The sequence below is a fragment of the Mobula birostris genome, chromosome 22 (genome assembly GCF_030028105.1).
Source record: "Mobula birostris isolate sMobBir1 chromosome 22, sMobBir1.hap1, whole genome shotgun sequence".
Lineage (NCBI taxonomy): Eukaryota > Metazoa > Chordata > Chondrichthyes > Myliobatiformes > Myliobatidae > Mobula > Mobula birostris.
The window spans coordinates 50,680,018-50,704,308 of record NC_092391.1 but is presented as its reverse complement, the minus strand read 5'-3'; the positions used below and the strand labels follow the sequence as shown (position 1 = coordinate 50,704,308).

At 48.0% G+C, this 24,291-nt stretch overlaps 1 protein-coding gene across 1 annotated transcript in view; it reads left to right on the top strand.

Annotated features, from left to right (window-relative positions):
- The first annotated feature begins 2,461 nt into the window (after window positions 1-2,461).
- Window positions 2,462-24,291, top strand: part of agpat2 (1-acylglycerol-3-phosphate O-acyltransferase 2 (lysophosphatidic acid acyltransferase, beta)) — a 46,711-nt gene continuing 24,881 nt past the window's right edge. The window contains exons 1-2 of the mRNA XM_072240703.1: window positions 2,462-2,832; window positions 21,491-21,624. Of these exons, the coding sequence (XP_072096804.1) occupies window positions 2,657-2,832; window positions 21,491-21,624 (310 nt within the window). The 5' untranslated portion in view covers window positions 2,462-2,656. The remainder of the gene's footprint in view (window positions 2,833-21,490; window positions 21,625-24,291) is intronic.

Sequence of the window (24,291 nt, the reverse complement as noted above, 5' to 3'; positions counted from 1 at the left end):
CAAATATCTTTTAAAAAGTGGATTCCTACTAAACGAAGCCACATTTTGCAAGTAACTGGCTGATTAACATATCAGAAGCTTTTTTTAGGTATCAAACAAGAGAAAATCTGCAGATGCTGGAAATTCAAGCAATACACACAAAATGCTGGAGGAACTCAGCAGGCCAGGCAGCATCTGGGGAAAAAAGTGCAGTTGACGTTTTGTGCCGGGACCCTTCAGCAGTCCTGCAGTCCTGCTGAAGGGTCTCGGCACGAAACTTGACTGGTGTACAAACTGGAGGTTTCACCTTAAAATCTCCATTTGTTTGTGCCTGTTCCACAACGGTAACACAGTTTGTTTGGCCCAACTGGTTTCTGTTCTGTTCACATTCACTTTATTCCTGACTGCAACTCACTTGAGTCTCTGTCTGCAGATTCCATTGCAATTTCCACTGCTCATTTGAATGTAAGCTGTGCTTCATTTGGGAGTCATTGGGAGTCATAAATGAAATGATCTCTCAGTGCATCATTAAGCCCATTACTGAACCGATAAAATAAAGGCATCCGTTAGTCTTGCAAGACCATGAATCTGCGCCTGGAAAGCCTTCACTCTCCAGGGCGCAGGCCTGGGCAAGGTTGTATAGAAGACCAGCAGCTGCCCATGCTGCAAGTCTCCCCTTTCCACAACACCAATGTTGTCCAAGGGAAGGGCATTAGGATCCATACAGCTTGGCACCAGTGTCATCGCAGAGCAGAGCAGATTAAGTACCTTGCTCAAGGACACAACACATTCCCTTGGCTGGGGCTCGAACTCACGACCTTCAGGTAGCTAGTCCAATGCCTTAACCACTTGGCCACGTGCCCACACCGAACTGATAATGCTCAGACAATCCCTTCAATTCAGCCACATATGCTGAAAAGGAATCCCCTTCTGTTTGATTCTGCTTATGAAACCTAGAGTATTCCGCAATCAACAATGGCTTCGGTTTTAGGTGTTCCTGCATCACTTCGACATAGCAGCAAAGCTCGTTTTGCAGGTTTTGTTGGAGGAGTCAAACTGCGAAGCAAACGGCACACATCAAAGTTGCTGGTGAACGCAGCAGGCCAGGCAGCATCTATAGGAAGCGATACAGTCGACGTTTCGGGTTGAGACCAGAAGTCCTGACGAAGGGTCTCGGCCCAAAACATTGACTGTACCTCTTCCTATAGATGCTGCCTGGCCTGCTGCGTTCACCAGCAATTTTTATGTGTGTTGCTTGAAATTCCAGCATCTGCAGATTTCCTCGTGTTTGCAAAGCAAACTGTATGCTTTAAAACTTAATGAGCTCAGCAAAATTGGTACTCACTTCTCATTGGCTATTTCATTTGCCTAAAAATACTGTTCCAATAGTTTAGTATACACCTAGCCATGTAATCAAACTTGTCAATCTTTCCATTGTAGCCAGCCATTTCTGCTCTTTTTGTTTATTGATTATTATCACCCGGTACTCACTCTTCATGAACCCTGAATTCTTCCGTTTATGGTCTTTTTTCAAAACTCAATCATGTCTACCCTTCTAAAGAACATGTGCTGGTTGTATTTTTTTTAATTGACATTCCTCATAGCATTTTTTTTAGCTCGAACTTCTTGCTCCATTTCAACGGACTGGTAGCTGTGTTAGGTTTGTTTTGAAAAAAACCTTGTTGCCAATAATATGTCAAAACATTAAACTAATTCGAAGGAAAATGCCGGGAGCCCGCAATACGGGTGTAACTTTGTCTTTAATTTAAGTGAGGGCTGCATAGTAATGTTTGCAATTAACATATTTTTACATATAACCCATAATGAATTACCTAAATGAACAATAATACTTAACCAACCAACAGGATTACTCAAATATTATTGAAATATTAAATGCACAACAGATAACAGATCCATAATTCCTTGAAAGTGGTGTCACATGGAGATAGTCATAAAGAGAGCGTTTGGCACTTTGACATTTATCAATCAAAGTATTGAGGACAGTAGATGGGATGTTATGTTGAAGTTGTATAAGACTTTGATGTCCAATTTGGAGTATTGTGTCAGTTCTTGTCACCTACCTACAGGGAAGATATCAAAAATATTCAAAGAGCACAGATAAAATTTTAAGGATGTTGCCTGGGCTTCAGAACCTATCGTTACAGGGAAAGGTTGAGTAAGTTAGGACTTCATTTCCTTGGAGCATAGGAGAATTAGGGGAGATTTGATATAGGGACACAACATTTTGAGGGGTATGGATAGCAGAAGTGGAAGTAGTTTTTTCTCTGAGGATGGGTGAGGTCAAAGAACTAGTGGTCGTAGGTTGAAGGTATTGTGAGGGGTTTTGCATGAATGCAAACAGGTCATTGGGATCGAGACTGTGCGGGACCCCGGCTGCGTGCTGCGACCAGAAGGCGGAGCGAAGGGCGGTGACGTCATCACGTAACCCCTCCCCCAACCCGCCGTCCCCGGCTTTGATTGACAGGCGAATTGCGTGTCGGCGGCTCCCGGAAGCAGTGACGGCTGGCCGACGGTGACCCGAACGACGGGACCGGGGCGTTGGTGGCCGGGGCGGCGGCGGCGGCGGCGGCTGGGAAGCAAGCGGGGCAGAGTGGGCGACAAATCGGCAGTAAGGGAAGCGAAAGGAGGTTAGGTAGAGCAGGCCGAGGCCCGGAGAATGGCCCTGCTGTGGCTGCTGTTGGCCCTGCCGGCGCTGCTGCTCCCGCTTTGGCTGCTGAGCGGCACCGTCCGCTACTACTGCAAAATGGGCTTCTACTACTCGTGGATCATGGCCCTCGCCGTGCCCGTCATCCCGCTGTGCCTGTGGAGGGGCCGCGACGTGCAGAACATGAGGTACTGCAGGGTGGGGAGAGGATTTGGGCGGGATGTGGTGTGGGGGGGGGGGGTGGGATGAGATGAAGGGGTCTTGGTCCCGGGGTAGGGTGGGGTGGGATGAGGGGATCGTGGTCCCGGGGTGGGGTGGGATGAGATGAAGGGGTCTTGGTCCCGGGGTAGGGTGGGGTGGGATGAGGGTGTCATGGTCCCGGGGTGGGGTGGGATGAGGGGATCGTGGTCCCAGGATGGGGTGGGGTGGGATGAGATGAGGGGATCGTGGTCTGGGGGGTGGGGTGGGATGAGGGTGTCATGGTCCCGGGGTGGGGTGGGATGAGATGAAGGGGTCTTGGTCCCGGGGTGGGGTGGGGTGGGATGAGGGTGTCATGGTCCCGGGGTGGGGTGGGATGAGGGGATCGTGGTCCCGGGGTAGGGTGGGGTGGGATGAGGGGATCGTGGTCCCGGGGTGGGGTGGGATGAGGGGATCGTGGTCCCGGGGTGGGGTGGGATGAGGGGGCCTGGTCCCGGGGTGGGGTGGGATGAAGGGGTCTTGGTCCCGGGGTGGGGTGGGATGAAGGGGTCTTGGTCCCTGGGTGGGATGGGATGAGGGGATCGTGGTCCCAGGATGGGGTGGGGTGGGATGAGATGAGGGGATCGTGGTCTGGGGGGGCGGGGTGGGATGAGGGGGTCATGGTCCCGGTGTGGGGTGGGATGAGGCCTGAGATAAATGGGAAGTAAGGGAATATAACATAGCCTGAAGGAGAGTATGGGATGGGGTGGGGAAGAGGAGCATCACAGTCATTGAGAGGGAGTGGAGTGGGGTGATGAGCTGGGAACATCGCAGCCCTAGGGGACATTGTGCAGAGGGTGGGATGAGGGGTCCCGTCTGGGGAGGAGGTGGCTTGGGTTTCCATATCTGCAAGGAGGTACGGAATTGATCGAATCATTCTTGGAATATTTATTCAAGAGCTGATAGATTATAAATCAGCACCTGTTTCACTGACAGTATCGGCTTCCCAAGACTCTGCATGGGTTCCAGTACTCACTTGACTATTAGTGTCTTTGGAGTATGTAGGCATAGGTTATCACTGCTGTATGTAATTCAAAAGGAAAAATGTCAGGTTTAGTGATTGAAATACTAACGTCATGTTTGTCACATCAGAGAGGTAAACAGCATAGAAACAGGCCTTAGCCCACAGTCTCTGGCTCTAACTCCATCTATGCCTCTTATCATCTTGTACACCTCTGTCAAGTCTCCTTTGCTCCAAAGAGAAAAGCCCCAGCTTGCTCAGCCTATCCTGACATGACATGCTCTCTAATCCTGGTGAACCTCCTCTGCACCTCAAACACTTCTACACCCTTTCTTTCATGAGCGCCATATTCCAAGTGTGGTCTAACCAGGCCCTTGAACTCAATGCCCTAACTAATGAAGGTCAGTACACCTTGTGCCTTCTTGGCCACTTTATCATTTCGTGGCAACTTTGAGGGTTTTATGGACATGGACCCCAGGACCCTTGTTCCTCCATACTGCTAAGGATCAGGCTATCTCCCTGTATTTTGCCTTCAACTTTGTCCTTCCTAAGTGAATCACTTCACACCACTCTGGGTTGAGCAACTTCTGTCACTTCTTAGCCCAGCTCTGCGTTCAACGTCCTGTTGTAACCTATGACAATATTTACACTATCCACAACTCCACCCTCTTTCACATCTTATGAACTCACCCCTCCGTATCTCCATAAGACATAGGAGCAGAATTAGGCCATTCGGCCCATTGCGCTGCTCCACTCCCATCCTTCTGCTGTCTCCCTGTAACTTTTGGTACCCTCAGTAATTAAGAACGTACTGAACTCTGCTTTAAATATACTCAGTGACTTGGCATGCACAGCCATCTGTATCAATGACTTCCACAAATTCACCACCCTCTGGCTAAAGAAATGCTTCCTCACCTCTGTTCTGAAGGGTCTTCCTTGTATTCTGAGGCTGAGCTACACCCCTACAGGAAACGTCCTCTCCACATTCGCTCTATCTAGTCCTTTTGATAGTTGAAAGGTTTCAATAAAATTCCCCCACCCCATTCTACTAAGCTGCCACAAGTACAGGCCCAAGCTACAAAACGTTCTCATGCATTATCCCTTTCATCCCTGGGACCGTTCTCATGAACCTCCTCTGGACTCTCTCCAATTTCAGCACATCATTTTGTAAATAAGGGGCTTAATGCATCTTTCCTGTATTACCATGGACTCTTACCATGTTTAGCAGCCAAGTGTGGTACTTTGTTCAAAAACAAAGTTGACTTATTATCACAGTATGTATCCATACGCAATTCAGATTTCTCTTCTGGAGATAGCCATGAAACAAAGAAAGAACATGGAAGTAAGTCAGAGAACATCAAACTCCCCCCCCCCCCCATCCCGATCATCAACCCCTTAAACCCCCCCTCCCCCTGCACGAAATGTCAACCCTCTCCCGTACAAAACACAACAAGAATGTCGACCACCCCCTGCACAATACGGAATAAAATTTGATCCCAAACCCCCCCTCCCCCTGCACGAAATGTCAATCCTCTCCCATACAAAACACAACAAGAACATCGACCCCCCCCCCCCCAGCTGCGCACAATACGGAATAAAACTTGATCCCAAACCCCCCTCCCCCCCACACAAAACGCAACATGAACATCAAGCCGCAAACAACCCCTCCCACCCATATAAAAAGCTAACAAAATGCACCAAGAACATCAACCCCCAACTCATTTCCCCTCGCACAACAAAACAGGAAAGGAATGGATGAAAAGCTCAGAATATAAAAGCCATGAGGCTGGAAAGCAATAGTCCATTTCATAAACGCAGACCCAGAGTAACGTCCTTCGACATCCCCGAAAAAGAGGGATGCCACATGACCGCCAGGGCCGACCTGCTTGCCACAGCGAGCCACACAGCGATAGGCCGTTCACAGGCTCCTTCTCTGGCAGCGGTCAAAAGTCAGATAGTTGGCGCTGAACTCTCACCTGCCTTCTGAAAGTCTTCAAAGGCCTTCTGAAAATCCAAGCAAAGAACATCCACTGCCTCTCTCCTGCGTGTTAATTTCCTCAAAGAATTCCAACAGATGTGTCAGGCAAAATTTCCCTTTAAGGAAGCCATGCTGATTTTGGCCTATTTTATCAAGTACCCCAAAACCTCTTCCTTATTAAAGAGCTCCCAAGATCTTTCCAACCCCAGAAGTCAGTCTTGTATGCCTGTAATTTCCTTTGTTTTCTCCATCCCTCCTTAAAGAGTGGAGTGATTTGCAATTCTTCAGGCCTCTAGAACCATTCCAGAATCTGGTGATTCTTGAAAGATCATTACTAATTCCTGCACAACCTCTTCAGCTACCTCTTTCAGAACCCTGGTGTGTAGTCCAATGGTTCAGTGACTTATTAACCTTCAGAACTTTGTTTCCCAATCACATTCTACTAAGTAATAGCTCCTACACCCACCTCTGCCCCCTGACACTCTCAAATTTCTGACATACTGCTGTTGACTTCCACAGTGAAGACTGATGTAAAATACTTATTAAATTCGTCTGCTATTTCATTGACTTCACTATTATCTCTCCACTGTCACTTTCCAGTGGTCCGATATCCACTCTCACATCTCGTACTCTTTATATACCTGAGAAAATTTATTGTATTGTATCTTACATTAATAGCTAGCTTACCTGCATATCTGATCTTGTCTTTTGTTATTGCTTTTTCCGTTGCCTTCTGCAGGTTTGTAAAGGCTTCCCAATCCTCATCTTCGCACTAATTTTTGCTATATTATATGCCCTCTCTTTTGCTTTTATGTTGTCTTTGACTTTCTTTTTAAGCCACTGTTGCTTCATTCTCCCTTTACAATACTACTACTTTAGGATGAATCTATCATGCATCTTCCAAATTGCTCCCAGAAACTCTGGGCATTGCTGTTCTGCTGTCTTCCCTGCTAGTGTTCCCTTCCAACCAACTTTGACCAGCTTCTCTCTCATGCTTCTGTAGTTCACCTTACTCCGCTGTAATCCTGATACATCTGATTTTAGCTTCTCCCTCTCAAACTGCTGGGTGAGTGCCGTCATATTATGATCACTGTCTCATAAGGGTACGTTTACCTTAAACTCCCTAATGAAATCTGTTTCATTGCACAACATCTAATCCAGATTTGACTTTACCCTGGTAGGTTCAACCACAAGCTGCTCTTAAAAAGCCATCTCATAGGCGCTCTACAAATTTCTTCCTGGGATCCAACACCTACCTGATTTTCCCAATCTACCTGCATATTGAAATCCCCCGTGACTATCGTGACACTTCTCTTTTTAGTCAAGTGAAATTTATTGTCATTTAACTATATAAAGTATATAACCATATATAAACAAAATATATAGAATCATTCCTTCGAACCAGGGTGTACGTGCTTTTTATATCACCCATTATAATTTGTAGCCCACATTCTGACTACTGTTCAGAGGCCTGTATATAACTCCCAGTAAGGTCTTTTTACCCTTGCAGTTTCTTAACTCTACTCACAAGGATTCTATTTCTTCCAATATTATACCACTTCTTTCTAAGGATTTGATCTAATTTCTTTTATGAACAAAGCCAGCCACCCAGCCCCTCTGCCTACCTGCCTGTCCTTTTGATACAGTGTACATCCTTGGATGTTAAGCTCCCAACTATGATCTTCTTTCAGCCATGACTCAGTGATGCCCACATAACTGTGCTACAAGATCTTCTACCTTATTCCATATACTGTGTGTATTCAATTAAACATGCCTTAACTGCTGTATTCAACACCTTTTTCAATTTTGTCCCCACGTTATTGGAAGTTCTTATCCCTTTTTAAACTTCTATCTTTTTATTTATTTACTGGCATAATTTACATATTACTATTTAGTTATTTATGGTTTTATTACTGTTTAATTATTTATGGTGCGACTGTAACGAAAACCAATTTCCCCCGGGATCAGTAAAGTATGATTATGACTATTCTGGAGACTCTCTACTACACTCTCCTTCCATTTTACCTTATCTTCACTTTTCCAAACTGTTGAACCTCTGTTTAGTTTTGGTAAATACTTCAATCCATGCCACTGACTGCTGTTCTGCCTTATCCATTGTCCATCCCTCCTCACAGTCTCACTGCACACTGTGTCCATCCCTCCTCACAGTCTCACTGCACACTGTGTCCATCCCTCAGTCTCACTGCACACTGTATCCATCCCTCCTCACAGTCTCACTGCACACTGTATCCATCCCTCCTCACAGTCTCACTGCACACAGTATCCATCCCTCCTCACAGTCTCACTGCACACTGTATCCATCCCTCAGTCTCACTGCACACTGTATCCATCTCTCCTCACAGTCTCACTGCACACTGTGTCCATCCCTCCTCACAGTCTCACTGCACACTGTATCCATCCCTCAGTCTCACTGCACACTGTATCCATCTCTCCTCACAGTCTCACTGCACACTGTGTCCATCCCTCCTCACAGTCTCACTGCACACTGTGTCCATCCCTCAGTCTCACTGCACACTGTATCCATCCCTCCTCACAGTCTCACTGCACACTGTGTCCATCCCTCAGTCTCACTGCACACTGTATCCATCTCTCCTCACAGTCTCACTGCACACTGTGTCCATCCCTCCTCACAGTCTCACTGCACACTGTGTCCATCCCTCCTCACAGTCTCACTGCACACTGTATCCATCCCTCCTCACAGTCTCACTGCACACTGTGTCCATCCCTCCTCACAGTCTCACTGCACACTGTGTCCATCCCTCCTCACAGTCTCACTGCACACTGTGTCCATCCCTCAGTCTCACTGCACACTGTGTCCATCCCTCCTCACAGTCTCACTGCACACTGTGTCCATCCCTCCTCACAGTCTCACTGCACACTGTGTCCATCCCTCCTCACAGTCTCACTGCACACTGTGTCCATCCCTCCTCACAGTCTCACTGCACACTGTGTCCATCCCTCAGTCTCACTGCACACTGTATCCATCTCTCCTCACAGTCTCACTGCACACTGTGTCCATCCCTCCTCACAGTCTCACTGCACACTGTATCCATCCTTCCTCAGTCTCACTGCACACTGTATCTATCCCTCCTCACAGTCTCACTGCACACTGTGTCCATCCCTCCTCACAGTCTCACTGCACACTGTGTCCATCCCTCCTCACAGTCTCACTGCACACTGTGTCCATCCCTCCTCACAGTCTCACTGCACACTGTGTCCATCCCTCAGTCTCACTGCACACTGTATCCATCCCTCCTCACAGTCTCACTGCACACTGTGTCCATCCCTCCTCACAGTCTCACTGCACACTGTGTCCATCCCTCCTCACAGTCTCACTGCACACTGTGTCCATCCCTCCTCACAGTCTCACTGCACACTGTGTCCATCCCTCCTCACAGTCTCACTGCACACTGTATCCATCCCTCCTCACAGTCTCACTGCACACTGTATCCATCCCTCCTCACAGTCTCACTGCACACTGTATCCATCCCTCCTCACAGTCTCACTGCACACTGTATCCATCCCTCAATCTCACTGCACACTGTATCCATCCCTCCTCAGTCTCACTGCACACTGTATCCATCCCTCCTCACAGTCTCACTGCACACTGTATCCATCCTTCCCCACAGTCTCACTGCACACTGTATCCATCCCTCCTCAGTCTCACTGCACACTGTATCCATCCCTCCTCAGTCTCACTGCACACTGTATCCATCCCTCCTCACAGTCTCACTGCACACTGTATCCATCCCTCCTCACAGTCTCACTGCACACTGTATCCATCCCTCCTCACAGTCTCACTGCACACTGTATCCATCCCTCCTCACAGTCTCACTGCACACTGTATCCATCCCTCCTCACAGTCTCACTGCACACTGTATCCATCCTTCCTCAGTCTCACTGCACACTGTATCCATCCCGCCTCACAGTCTCACTGCACACTGTATCCGTCCCTCCTCACAGTCTCACTGCACACTGTATCCGTCCCGCCTCACAGTCTCACTGCACACTGTGTCCATCCCTCCTCACAGTCTCACTGCACACTGTATCCATCCTTCCTCAGTCTCACTGCACACTGTATCCATCCCGCCTCACAGTCTCACTGCACACTGTGTCCATCCCTCCTCACAGTCTCACTGCACACTGTGTCCATCCCTCCTCACAGTCTCACTGCACACTGTGTCCATCCCTCAGTCTCACTGCACACTGTGTCCATCCCTCCTCACAGTCTCACTGCACACTGTGTCCATCCCTCCTCACAGTCTCACTGCACACTGTGTCCATCCCTCCTCACAGTCTCACTGCACACTGTGTCCATCCCTCAGTCTCACTGCACACTGTATCCATCTCTCCTCACAGTCTCACTGCACACTGTGTCCATCCCTCCTCACAGTCTCACTGCACACTGTATCCATCCTTCCTCAGTCTCACTGCACACTGTATCTATCCCTCCTCACAGTCTCACTGCACACTGTGTCCATCCCTCCTCACAGTCTCACTGCACACTGTGTCCATCCCTCCTCACAGTCTCACTGCACACTGTGTCCATCCCTCCTCACAGTCTCACTGCACACTGTGTCCATCCCTCCTCACAGTCTCACTGCACACTGTGTCCATCCCTCAGTCTCACTGCACACTGTATCCATCTCTCCTCACAGTCTCACTGCACACTGTATCCATCCCTCCTCACAGTCTCACTGCACACTGTGTCCATCCCTCAGTCTCACTGCACACTGTATCCATCCCTACTCACAGTCTCACTGCACACTGTATCCATCCCTCCTCACAGTCTCACTGCACACTGTATCCATCCCTCCTCACAGTCTCACTGCACACTGTGTCCATCCCTCCTCAGTCTCACTGCACACTGTATCCATCCCTCCTCAGTCTCACTGCACACTGTATCCATCCCTCCTCAGTCTCACTGCACACTGTGTCCATCCCCCCTCAGTCTCACTGCACACTGTATCCATCCTTCCTCAGTCTCACTGCACACTGCATCCATCCCTCCTCAGTCTCACTGCACACTGTATCCGTCCCTCCTCACAGTCTCACTGCACACTGTATCCGTCCCTCCTCACAGTCTCACTGCACACAGTATCCGTCCCTCCTCACAGTCTCACTGCACACTGTGTCCATCCCTCAGTCTCACTGCACACTGTATCCATCTCTCCTCACAGTCTCACTGCACACTGTATCCATCCCTCCCCACAGTCTCACTGCACACTGTATCCGTCCCTCCTCACAGTCTCACTGCACACTGTATCCATCCCTCCTCACAGTCTCACTGCACACTGTATCCATCCCGCCTCACAGTCTCACTGCACACTGTATCCATCCCTCCTCACAGTCTCACTGCACACTGTGTCCATCCCTCCTCAGTCTCACTGCACACTGTGTCCATCCCTCCTCACAGTCTCACTGCACACTGTATCCATCCCTCCTCAGTCTCACTGCACACTGTGTCCATCCCTCCTCACAGTCTCACTGCAGACTGTATCCATCCCTCCTCACAGTCTCACTGCACACTGTATCCATCCCTCCTCAGTCTCACTGCACACTGTGTCCATCCCTCCTCACAGTCTCACTGCACACTGTATCCATCCCTCCTCAGTCTCACTGCACACTGTATCCATCCCTCCTCACAGTCTCACTGCACACTGTATCCATCCCGCCACAGTCTCACTGCACACGGTATCCGTCCCTCCTCAGTCTCACTGCACACTGTATCCATCCTTCCTCAGTCTCACTGCACACTGTATCCATCCCTCCTCACAGTCTCACTGCACACTGTATCCATCCCTCCTCACAGTCTCACTGCACACTGTATCCATTCCTCCTCACAGTCTCACTGCACACTGTATCCATCCCTCCTCAGTCTCACTGCACACTGTATCCATCCCTCCTCACAGTCTCACTGCACACTGTATCCATTCCTCCTCACAGTCTCACTGCACACTGTATCCATCCTTCCTCAGTCTCACTGCACACTGTATCTATCCCTCCTCACAGTCTCACTGCACACTGTGTCCATCCCTCCTCACAGTCTCACTGCACACTGTGTCCATCCCTCCTCACAGTCTCACTGCACACTGTGTCCATCCCTCCTCACAGTCTCACTGCACACTGTGTCCATCCCTCAGTCTCACTGCACACTGTATCCATCCCTCCTCACAGTCTCACTGCACACTGTGTCCATCCCTCCTCACAGTCTCACTGCACACTGTGTCCATCCCTCCTCACAGTCTCACTGCACACTGTGTCCATCCCTCCTCACAGTCTCACTGCACACTGTGTCCATCCCTCCTCACAGTCTCACTGCACACTGTATCCATCCCTCCTCACAGTCTCACTGCACACTGTATCCATCCCTCCTCACAGTCTCACTGCACACTGTATCCATCCCTCCTCACAGTCTCACTGCACACTGTATCCATCCCTCAATCTCACTGCACACTGTATCCATCCCTCCTCAGTCTCACTGCACACTGTATCCATCCCTCCTCACAGTCTCACTGCACACTGTATCCATCCCTCCTCACAGTCTCACTGCACACTGTATCCATCCCTCCTCACAGTCTCACTGCACACTGTATCCATCCCTCCTCACAGTCTCACTGCACACTGTATCCATCCCTCCTCACAGTCTCACTGCACACTGTATCCATCCTTCCTCAGTCTCACTGCACACTGTATCCATCCCGCCTCACAGTCTCACTGCACACTGTATCCGTCCCTCCTCACAGTCTCACTGCACACTGTATCCGTCCCGCCTCACAGTCTCACTGCACACTGTGTCCATCCCTCCTCACAGTCTCACTGCACACTGTATCCATCCTTCCTCAGTCTCACTGCACACTGTATCCATCCCGCCTCACAGTCTCACTGCACACTGTGTCCATCCCTCCTCACAGTCTCACTGCACACTGTGTCCATCCCTCCTCACAGTCTCACTGCACACTGTGTCCATCCCTCAGTCTCACTGCACACTGTGTCCATCCCTCCTCACAGTCTCACTGCACACGGTGTCCATCCATCCTCACAGTCTCACTGCACACTGTGTCCATCCCTCCTCACAGTCTCACTGCACACTGTGTCCATCCCTCAGTCTCACTGCACACTGTATCCATCTCTCCTCACAGTCTCACTGCACACTGTGTCCATCCCTCCTCACAGTCTCACTGCACACTGTATCCATCCTTCCTCAGTCTCACTGCACACTGTATCCATCCCGCCTCACAGTCTCACTGCACACTGTGTCCATCCCTCCTCACAGTCTCACTGCACACTGTGTCCATCCCTCCTCACAGTCTCACTGCACACTGTGTCCATCCCTCAGTCTCACTGCACACTGTATCCATCCCTCCTCACAGTCTCACTGCACACTGTGTCCATCCCTCCTCACAGTCTCACTGCACACTGTGTCCATCCCTCCTCACAGTCTCACTGCACACTGTGTCCATCCCTCCTCACAGTCTCACTGCACACTGTGTCCATCCCTCCTCACAGTCTCACTGCACACTGTGTCCATCCCTCAGTCTCACTGCACACTGTATCCATCTCTCCTCACAGTCTCACTGCACACTGTATCCATCCCTCCTCACAGTCTCACTGCACACTGTGTCCATCCCTCAGTCTCACTGCACACTGTATCCATCCCTCCTCACAGTCTCACTGCACACTGTATCCATCCCTCCTCACAGTCTCACTGCACACTGTATCCATCCCTCCTCACAGTCTCACTGCACACTGTGTCCATCCCTCCTCAGTCTCACTGCACACTGTATCCATCCCTCCTCAGTCTCACTGCACACTGTATCCATCCCTCCTCAGTCTCACTGCACACTGTGTCCATCCCCCCTCAGTCTCACTGCACACTGTATCCATCCTTCCTCAGTCTCACTGCACACTGCATCCATCCCTCCTCAGTCTCACTGCACACTGTATCCGTCCCTCCTCACAGTCTCACTGCACACTGTATCCGTCCCTCCTCACAGTCTCACTGCACACAGTATCCGTCCCTCCTCACAGTCTCACTGCACACTGTGTCCATCCCTCAGTCTCACTGCACACTGTATCCATCTCTCCTCACAGTCTCACTGCACACTGTATCCATCCCTCCCCACAGTCTCACTGCACACTGTATCCGTCCCTCCTCACAGTCTCACTGCACACTGTATCCATCCCTCCTCACAGTCTCACTGCACACTGTATCCATCCCGCCTCACAGTCTCACTGCACACTGTATCCATCCCTCCTCACAGTCTCACTGCACACTGTGTCCATCCCGCCTCAGTCTCACTGCACACTGTGTCCATCCCTCCTCACAGTCTCACTGCACACTGTATCCATCCCTCCTCAGTCTCACTGCACACTGTGTCCATCCCTCCTCACAGTCTCACTGCACACTGTATCCATCCCTCCTCACAGTCTCACTGCACACTGTATCCATCCCTCCTCAGTCTCACTGCACACTGTGTCCATCCCTCCTCACAGTCTCACTGCACACTGTATCCATCCCTCCTCAGTCTCACTGCACACTGTATCCATCCCTCCTCACAGTCTCACTGCACACTGTATCCATCCCGCCACAGTCTCACTGCACACGGTATCCGTCCCTCCTCAGTCTCACTGCACACTGTATCCATCCTTCCTCAGTCTCACTGCACACTGTATCCATCCCTCCTCACAGTCTCACTGCACACTGTATCCATCCCTCCTCACAGTCTCACTGCACACTGTATCCATTCCTCCTCACAGTCTCACTGCACACTGTATCCATCCCTCCTCAGTCTCACTGCACACTGTATCCATCCCTCCTCACAGTCTCACTGCACACTGTATCCATTCCTCCTCACAGTCTCACTGCACACTGTATCCATCCTTCCTCAGTCTCACTGCACACTGTATCTATCCCTCCTCACAGTCTCACTGCACACTGTGTCCATCCCTCCTCACAGTCTCACTGCACACTGTGTCCATCCCTCCTCACAGTCTCACTGCACACTGTGTCCATCCCTCCTCACAGTCTCACTGCACACTGTGTCCATCCCTCAGTCTCACTGCACACTGTATCCATCCCTCCTCACAGTCTCACTGCACACTGTGTCCATCCCTCCTCACAGTCTCACTGCACACTGTGTCCATCCCTCCTCAGTCTCACTGCACACTGTGTCCATCCCTCCTCACAGTCTCACTGCACACTGTGTCCATCCCTCCTCACAGTCTCACTGCACACTGTATCCATCCCTCCTCACAGTCTCACTGCACACTGTATCCATCCCTCCTCACAGTCTCACTGCACACTGTATCCATCCCTCCTCACAGTCTCACTGCACACTGTATCCATCCCTCAATCTCACTGCACACTGTATCCATCCCTCCTCAGTCTCACTGCACACTGTATCCATCCCTCCTCACAGTCTCACTGCACACTGTATCCATCCCTCCTCACAGTCTCACTGCACACTGTATCCATCCCTCCTCACAGTCTCACTGCACACTGTATCCATCCCTCCTCACAGTCTCACTGCACACTGTATCCATCCCTCCTCACAGTCTCACTGCACACTGTATCCATCCTTCCTCAGTCTCACTGCACACTGTATCCATCCCGCCTCACAGTCTCACTGCACACTGTATCCGTCCCTCCTCACAGTCTCACTGCACACTGTATCCGTCCCGCCTCACAGTCTCACTGCACACTGTGTCCATCCCTCCTCACAGTCTCACTGCACACTGTATCCATCCTTCCTCAGTCTCACTGCACACTGTATCCATCCCGCCTCACAGTCTCACTGCACACTGTGTCCATCCCTCCTCACAGTCTCACTGCACACTGTGTCCATCCCTCCTCACAGTCTCACTGCACACTGTGTCCATCCCTCAGTCTCACTGCACACTGTGTCCATCCCTCCTCACAGTCTCACTGCACACGGTGTCCATCCATCCTCACAGTCTCACTGCACACTGTGTCCATCCCTCCTCACAGTCTCACTGCACACTGTGTCCATCCCTCAGTCTCACTGCACACTGTATCCATCCCGCCTCACAGTCTCACTGCACACTGTGTCCATCCCTCCTCACAGTCTCACTGCACACTGTGTCCATCCCTCCTCACAGTCTCACTGCACACTGTGTCCATCCCTCAGTCTCACTGCACACTGTATCCATCTCTCCTCACAGTCTCACTGCACACTGTATCCATCCCTCCTCACAGTCTCACTGCACACTGTGTCCATCCCTCAGTCTCACTGCACACTGTATTCATCCCTCCTCACAGTCTCACTGCACACTGTATCCATCCCTCCTCACAGTCTCACTGCACACTGTATCCATCCCTCCTCACAGTCTCACTGCACACTGTGTCCATCCCTCCTCAGTCTCACTGCACACTGTATCCATCCCTCCTCAGTCTCACTGCACACTGTATCCATCCCTCCTCAGTCTCACTGCACACTGTGTCCATCCCCCCTCAGTCTCACTGCACACTGTATCCATCCTTCCTCAGTCTCACTGCACACTGCATCCATCCCTCCTCAGTCTCACTGCACACTGTATCTGTCCCTCCTCACAGTCTCACTGCACACTGTATCCGTCCCTCCTCACAGTCTCACTGCACACAGTATCCGTCCCTCCTCACAGTCTCACTGCACACTGTGTCCATCCCTCAGTCTCACTGCACACTGTATCCATCTCTCCTCACAGTCTCACTGCACACTGTATCCATCCCTCCCCACAGTCTCACTGCACACTGTATCCGTCCCTCCTCACAGTCTCACTGCACACTGTATCCATCCCTCCTCACAGTCTCACTGCACACTGTATCCATCCCGCCTCACAGTCTCACTGCACACTGTATCCATCCCTCCTCACAGTCTCACTGCACACTGTGTCCATCCCTCCTCAGTCTCACTGCACACTGTGTCCATCCCTCCTCACAGTCTCACTGCACACTGTATCCATCCCTCCTCAGTCTCACTGCACACTGTGTCCATCCCTCCTCACAGTCTCACTGCACACTGTATCCATCCCTCCTCACAGTCTCACTGCACACTGTATCCATCCCTCCTCAGTCTCACTGCACACTGTGTCCATCCCTCCTCACAGTCTCACTGCACACTGTATCCATCCCTCCTCAGTCTCACTGCACACTGTGTCCATCCCTCCTCACAGTCTCACTGCACACTGTGTCCATCCCTCCTCACAGTCTCACTGCACACTGTATCCATCCCTCCTCACAGTCTCACTGCACACTGTATCCATCCCGCCACAGTCTCACTGCACACGGTATCCGTCCCTCCTCAGTCTCACTGCACACTGTATCCATCCTTCCTCAGTCTCACTGCACACTGTATCCATCCCTCCTCACAGTCTCACTGCACACTGTATCCATCCCTCCTCACAGTCTCACTGCACACTGTATCCATTCCTCCTCACAGTCTCACTGCACACTGTATCTATCCCTCCTCACAGTCTCACTGCACACTGTGTCCATCCCTCCTCAGTCTCACTGCACACTGTATCCATCCCTCCTCAGTCTCACTGCACACTGTGTCCATCCCTCCTCACAGTCTCACTGCACACTGTATCCATCCTTCCTCACAGTCTCACTGCACACTGTATCCATCCCTCCTCACAGTCTCACTGCACACTGTATCCATCCTCTGCCCTTATCACTCTGGATCCCATCCCCATGCCAAATTAGATTAAACCTTCTCTAACAGCTCTAGCAACTTCCACTTCTTTATCCAAGTCATTTATAAAAATCACAAAGAGCAGGGGTCCCAGAGTAGATTCCTGCAGTACACTACTTGTCAACAACCTCCATCTTTCAACCATTCTCTGCCTTCCAAGGGCAAACTAATTCTGAATCCACACAGCCAATTTTTCCTGGAGGAGCCTAACATGGGAAAACTTATCAAATGCCTTACTAAAATCTGTATGCACCACACCCACTGCTCTTGCTTCATCAAAATGCTTTGTCACGTATTCAGATAATTTAGTCAGGCCCCTAAGGTATGAATTGCCTCTCACTGAGCCATGCTGACTGTCTGATATCAGATTATGCTTCTCCAAATGCTTGGAAATCTTTTCTCTAATAATATTCGATAATTTGCCCAGCACTGAAGTAAGGCTTACTGATCTATAATTCCCATGATTATCCCTACTCCCTTTTTTGAACAGATGAATAATGTTTGCCATCCTCCAATCATATGATTGTAATGGGGCTTGTGAAGTCGCAAAGTTCATTGCCAAAGGTGCGGCAGTCTCTTTCCTGACTTGTGGAAGTAACCTGTGATATATTATGCCTGGCCCTGGGGACTTATCTATCTTCATATTTTTCCACGTCATCCTCTTAATATCGATATCAGCCTGTCGTCAGAAATGTCAAGTCTCTTTCACAAGTGGATATTGAAAGTACTGACCATTCTCTCTCATTCCTTTTTGCTTTAAAATGGAGACCCCTCAATCCATCCCAGTGACTGCAATTTTCCCCCAGTTACTGCCTATCCTTCCTCACAGTCTCTGTAGTTGCATCTACCTGAATGCCAGTTGCCCTATCATTCTGGTTTCTATCCCCTCTGCCAAATTAGTTTAAACCTCCCCAAAAGCGCTAATGAACTTGGGGATATTGTTTTGCCATAAGTTCAAGTGTATTCTGTTCTTTTTGTACAGGTCCTTCCCCAGATAGGATCCCAATGATCCACAATTCTGAAATCCTGTCCCCTGCACCAGTTCTTTAGCCACATATTCATTGGCTAAATCATCCTATTCTGACACCCACCTGCAATTGAAAACCTGCTTTTCAGCTTTCTCCCTAGTTCCCTATATTCTCTCTTCAGAACTTCATGCCTTTTCCTGTGTTGTTCACGCCAGTATGTACCAGGACTTCTCACGGCTTATCTTTGAATGAATTTTTTTTTTAACAACCTGAGAGCAGTGAGATGTTTTCACAATCAACATCTCATGGTAACTTGGTGCCATCTAGACGGTTGCGAGAGCGCGTGATGTTGGATGATACTTTTTTGAAATCCTTATGGACCTAAGTGTGCACATCAGTATTGGGGTAGTAACCGGTTGCAATAACAATGCTGTTTAGAAATGTTATTCATCATCATAAGATTAATATTAATAATTTTGAACAGTTTTATTTCAATCTGATTCTGTTATGCCTTTATTGACAGTAAAACAATGAATGCATGTAAATAAGAAATAAGGCTCACCCTTTTTCTTTTTAAAAAAAAGTCCATTCTTATTGTTGTTCATAAATCAATGTCAATCTCTGCTCAGAATTACCATGGCATGTAAAAGAAATTTCAGTAGTTTATCACCAATTTGGGCAAAGGTTTGCCACCCCTGCCTTTATATTCCGTGGAATGTACAAGAAGAAACTGTGATTTAGCTGAAATAAAAACAATTCAGATGGAAGGTGGTTAATCTGAGTTATAGCACTTTAGAGTTTGGGGGGTGTTAAATGAAAGAAGAAAAATGCTGTTAATGATGGACTCTTTAATAGCATTTTAGATACAGAGGGATCTTGGGACTGTGTGTGGGTAAGTTGGTGAAGAAAGTGTTTGGTAGGGCTGTTGAGTACAAGAGTAAGCAAGGCATACGGCAGCTACGGTATACAGCTACAGGCTACATCTGTAAGTTTGTAGATGACGTTTGTGCCTGAAATGTAGTCATGTCACAACCCAACCCTGGCTGAAGCAGAGGTGTGATCCCTTCTAAAACCCCAGCATGCTGCCTTCAAGTCTGGAGACAGAACAACCAGTAGAAACCTCACTCTAGGCATCAAGGGGGCAGAGGCTGCTTGTGTACGTAAAGTTCAGGATCACTTGTCTGATTATAATCCCTGGCATTACTAACTCTGTAAGGAAAAAACAGCGTCGACTGTTCCAGTGATGCCTCCCTTCACAACTTTGATGCATCCTTCTTCTGCCCATGGAGTCAGTACTCAGTGAGTCCTCTGAATCAGGCACATGCTAGAGATCCTCCTCGCCGCTGTTTCAGATGTGATGGTCAGGACTACACTCGATAGTTGAGATTTTTTAATATAAACTTGTAACATGACCTCCCTGCTCTTGCCCTAAGCAATGTTCTGGAAAAGAATCATGTTATTTGTTTCCTGCCAAAATCCAATGTAATGTGTTTATATGTTCTGCTTCCTTCATAATGGAATGTCAAGCTGATATACCGTCAGTCATTAAGTGCAGCACCACACACAATGCATCTCCTACAGTGGTACTTATAATGGAACTTGATGGCCAGCCTGATTACTGGTCTGTACAGCGACACACTGGGCAATCCATGCATATGAGACCAGTACATCCATATTAGTATGTTTCCCACACATTCATATGTTCTGCTTAATTTTTTTATCAAAACATTAAATACATTTATGTGGAGTTGGTGAAGTCAAATCACTTTGTAAATTATTGGATTTGATTTTAAATTGACCGCAAACGATGATGAGTGGTTTGGTTGTAGGAAAGTGACACTAGCTTGATGCCCAAGCAGGTTAAATTGCTGTTCATGCTTGATAACTTGAGCAGTTCCGTAAATTGACCGCACAGGAACAGCTGGATATGAAGTTGCCTTCGGTGAGTGTCTGTTTCTGAGTTGGAGGTGCACTTGGTTGGAATCTGATCATGTCATTTGATGGCTGACATTTAAGGACATATAAGAAATACTTAGGTACATGAAAGATAGAAAAAATGGAAGGCTGTGTAGGAGGGAAAGGTATGTTAGAGGTCAAGGTAATGTCGTGGACTGAAGGCCCAGTACTGTGCTGTAGAGTACTATGTTCTAAGCTGCTGTAAATCAGCTCACTGCAGGTTTGGAAATTGAGGTCTCTTCTGGCAATTTTTATGTTGTTTTCCATCTTTCAGAAATTAAGGGGGCTAATTATTGTGAAGATTGCATCCTGACAGTAATCATAACTGCCCACTGTAGGGAGTGTATTCCTGAGCATCTTAACTTGATGCTTAATGCTAACTCGGGTCTTGTCGTGAAATGGTGATAGAAATATAAATGTTCAAGGTTGAACTGTGTCTGATGACAGTATTTGAAGCGAGGGCATTTAAGGACCTGTTTTGTCACTCATTGTAAGGTTCTGTTGTATGTCGCTCTCTAGTTAAGGTGTTAATTGCAGAAGAGATTGGGAGTTGTTCCTTTAAGTACTTTTGGAGGTGCTTTTGGGAAGAGAGATTTCTTGTCTGCAATTGGGATGCTCAACAGTATGGATTGAATAGATGATCTGCAGTATAATTCGGCACTTTTTGTGCATTGAGTATCAATGAGACTGTTGCTTATAGGAATCCAAAAAAAGAAATTCTTTTAAATTCTCTCCTACCTTTTCTAGTTAATCATCTAACATCCCAGATTGTGTCTAGTCAAGAAAAATGTACAGTAAATTGCATAGTTTGTTTACAAATTATTATTTCCATTTTTCATTGATAAGATCTTGCTGGTTATGAAAGGGTATGGAATTTTCTATTGAGAGGGTTTATGATTTGATTGCTTGGTTACGCCCTACCGCCCCACCCAAACCTTCCAGTCTGATTAATCTGCATTATGAATTTTATTGCCTCATACTGAGTTATAGTTCTTGATTATACTTGTGGTTTTGTTCTTTCTTCTCTAGGTTAGTCCGAAGTGCATTGCAACATGTCAAGAATTTGTATGGAATTAAACTTGAAGTGAAGGGGTTGGAGAATCTGAATGTCAAGGGTCCATATGTCATCATCTCCAATCACCAGAGTTCTTTGGATCTGATGGGTAAGGATGGCTAGTCTCGTGTAGCCAGTCTCCATCAGAGAGTCTTGCTATGTACTATCAGTGGTTTTGACTATGGATTTTGTGATATTGATAAAGAAGACTCATTTGTGGTTTTAAAAAAACTAAATCTGCCTTTCCCAAAAAAAAATGGGGTGAAGGGGTGGGGAAGTCAGTTGGTTAATGCAGAACTTGCTTTCACCACTGCCTTTGGTGTCTTAGCCAACTGGTGTTTCCTCATGCATATGAAAACAGGCATGCTGTTTGGAGACCGCACCTCTGAACCCCCTAGCATTGAGACATCCTTGGCTGAGTTCCAAGCCCAGTTGATTGCAGCAAATTGTATGGTCCTGCTGCCGTTTCTATAAGCTTGGAAAGAGCAAAAAGATTAATCCTCTGGCAAATCCATCGCTCTAACTCAGTTAATAAATGCTATGAGGCATTCAGGATGTTTCAGAAATTATCTTTAATTGAAATTTTAATGTCCTTTAAGGGGTCTGAGCTCGTTACTTTACTCCAAAAAAAAGATTAATTGGGCCAAATATCCTTGTATAGATGACTAGGTTGAGTTAGCCTAGTGCAACCTGCTGGAGACTATTAAAGCATAGAGAGGAAACCAGCAGTCCTAATTAGTTGGTGACCTACCCAGGCTTCACTGCTTGTAGTCTGAAATTTCAGGAGGACGGCAATTTCAGAGTCTAAGCCAAATGTGATTTTTGTAAGTGAAGATTTTGAATGACAGTCCTTCTAGTTAAGGCAACACTTTACCTCCAACTCTGTTCAGTATTCCCAGTGCAGTCTCCTCTACATCAGTTACATCCGATTTATAGTGGGGGACCACTTTGTTAAGCATCTTTGCTGTGTCTGCAGCGGGGAGGATTTTCTGGTGGCCATCTGCTTTAGTACCACTCCCCATTCCAAGATGTCAAGCCGTGGCCTCCTCGACTGCAATGATGAGGTCACTCAGGCTGGAGGAGCAACTCCCAGTATTCCATTTGGGTGGTCTTCAACCAGACGGCATGAAGATGGGAAACACGAGGAAATCTGCAGATGCTGGAAACGTCGACTGTACCTCTTCCTAGAGTCCTGACGAAGGGTCTGGGCCCGAAACGTCGACTGTACCTCTTCCTAGAGATGCTTCCTGGCCTGCTGCGTTCACCAGCAACTTTGATGTGTGTGGCATGAAGGTCGGTTTCTCCAGCTTCCTGTAATTTTCTGTAATCAGCCCATTCATTATGGTCAACGTGCCAAATTCAACAACATCCTTGTGAAGAAGCGAGACTGCAGATGCTGGAATCTGAGCAACACATAAGATGGAGGATTTTAGTACATCAGATAGCATCTATGGATGGGAATGAGCTGTTGGTGATTTGGGTTCAAGACCCTTACCCTTGTGAATCTAGCTTAATCGCATCTTTCCTGTAGTGTGTTGTGATCAAACAGCACACACTATTTCAAGTGTGGGCCCACCAACATCTGGTACAGTTGTATCTTGATGTCTCAACTCCTGTACTCTGGCCTGACTGGTAAAGGCAGTCATGCTATTTGGTGCCGTCACCGCCCTCTCAGGGATCTAGTACCTTACTCCTTGATGTCTATTCTGCAACACTCTCCAGGGTCCTGCTATTCACTGTGCATGTCCTGTTCTGGTTTAACTTGCCAAAAAATAATTTTGCATGTTGAGTTCCATTCCATCTGCCCTTCCTTTCTCCACATTTCCAGTTAATCTTGATCTCGTTGCAATCTTAGACAACATTCTTGAATGTCCTACCAATTTTGGTACCATCAGGAAACCCACTAATCATGCCACCTATATTCTCATACAAATCATTAATACTAATGACAAACAATAGAGGGCCCAGTACTGATTCCTGGGGCACACCACTGATGACAGGCTGCCAGTCTATAGCAAAACACCCTTCCGCTGCCACTTCTGTCCCCTTCCACCAGCCAATCTTTTGCACAGTTGGAGAGTTCACCCAGGATCCCATCTGATCTCACCTTCCAGACCAGCCTGCTGTGGCAGACTTTGTCAAAGGCCTTTCTAGAAGTACAGGTAGGCAATATATACTGCCCTGCCTGTGAAAGTTCTCTTGATCACCTTTTTAACTGAATTCAATCTAGATAACAAGTTATGACGTGCCCCACAACAATGTCATGCTGAATTATTAGGCTATTCTCTTCAATATGTGTGTAAGTCCTATCCTGAAGAACCCTGCGCAGTAATCCTGCCAATTATGTGTTGAAATAACTATCAAGTTTAGATTTGAAAGTCTGTAGGGTACAACTGTCAACTACACAACTAGTTAGTTTGTTCCATGTGTCCACACTCACTGTGTAAAAAAATGCTTCCTGATTTAGTCTGAAATCTCCCTTTAACCAGTCCTTGTTGATGGATTAATTTTGAAGTAACAGCTGGCATCCACCTTACTTATGCCCTTAACGATTTTGAACACTTCTATCACATCCCCTCTCATTCTACGTCTACTTACGCTAAAAAGATTTAATTCATTTAATCTTTCTTTACAGCTCATACTCTGCAGACCCGGAATGAGTTTAGTCACCCTTCTCTGAACTCTGTGATGTCTTCACATCCCTCGCACAATATGGAGACCAAAATTGTACACAGAACTCAGAGTGTGGCCTCAGAAGACATTATACAGCTTGAGG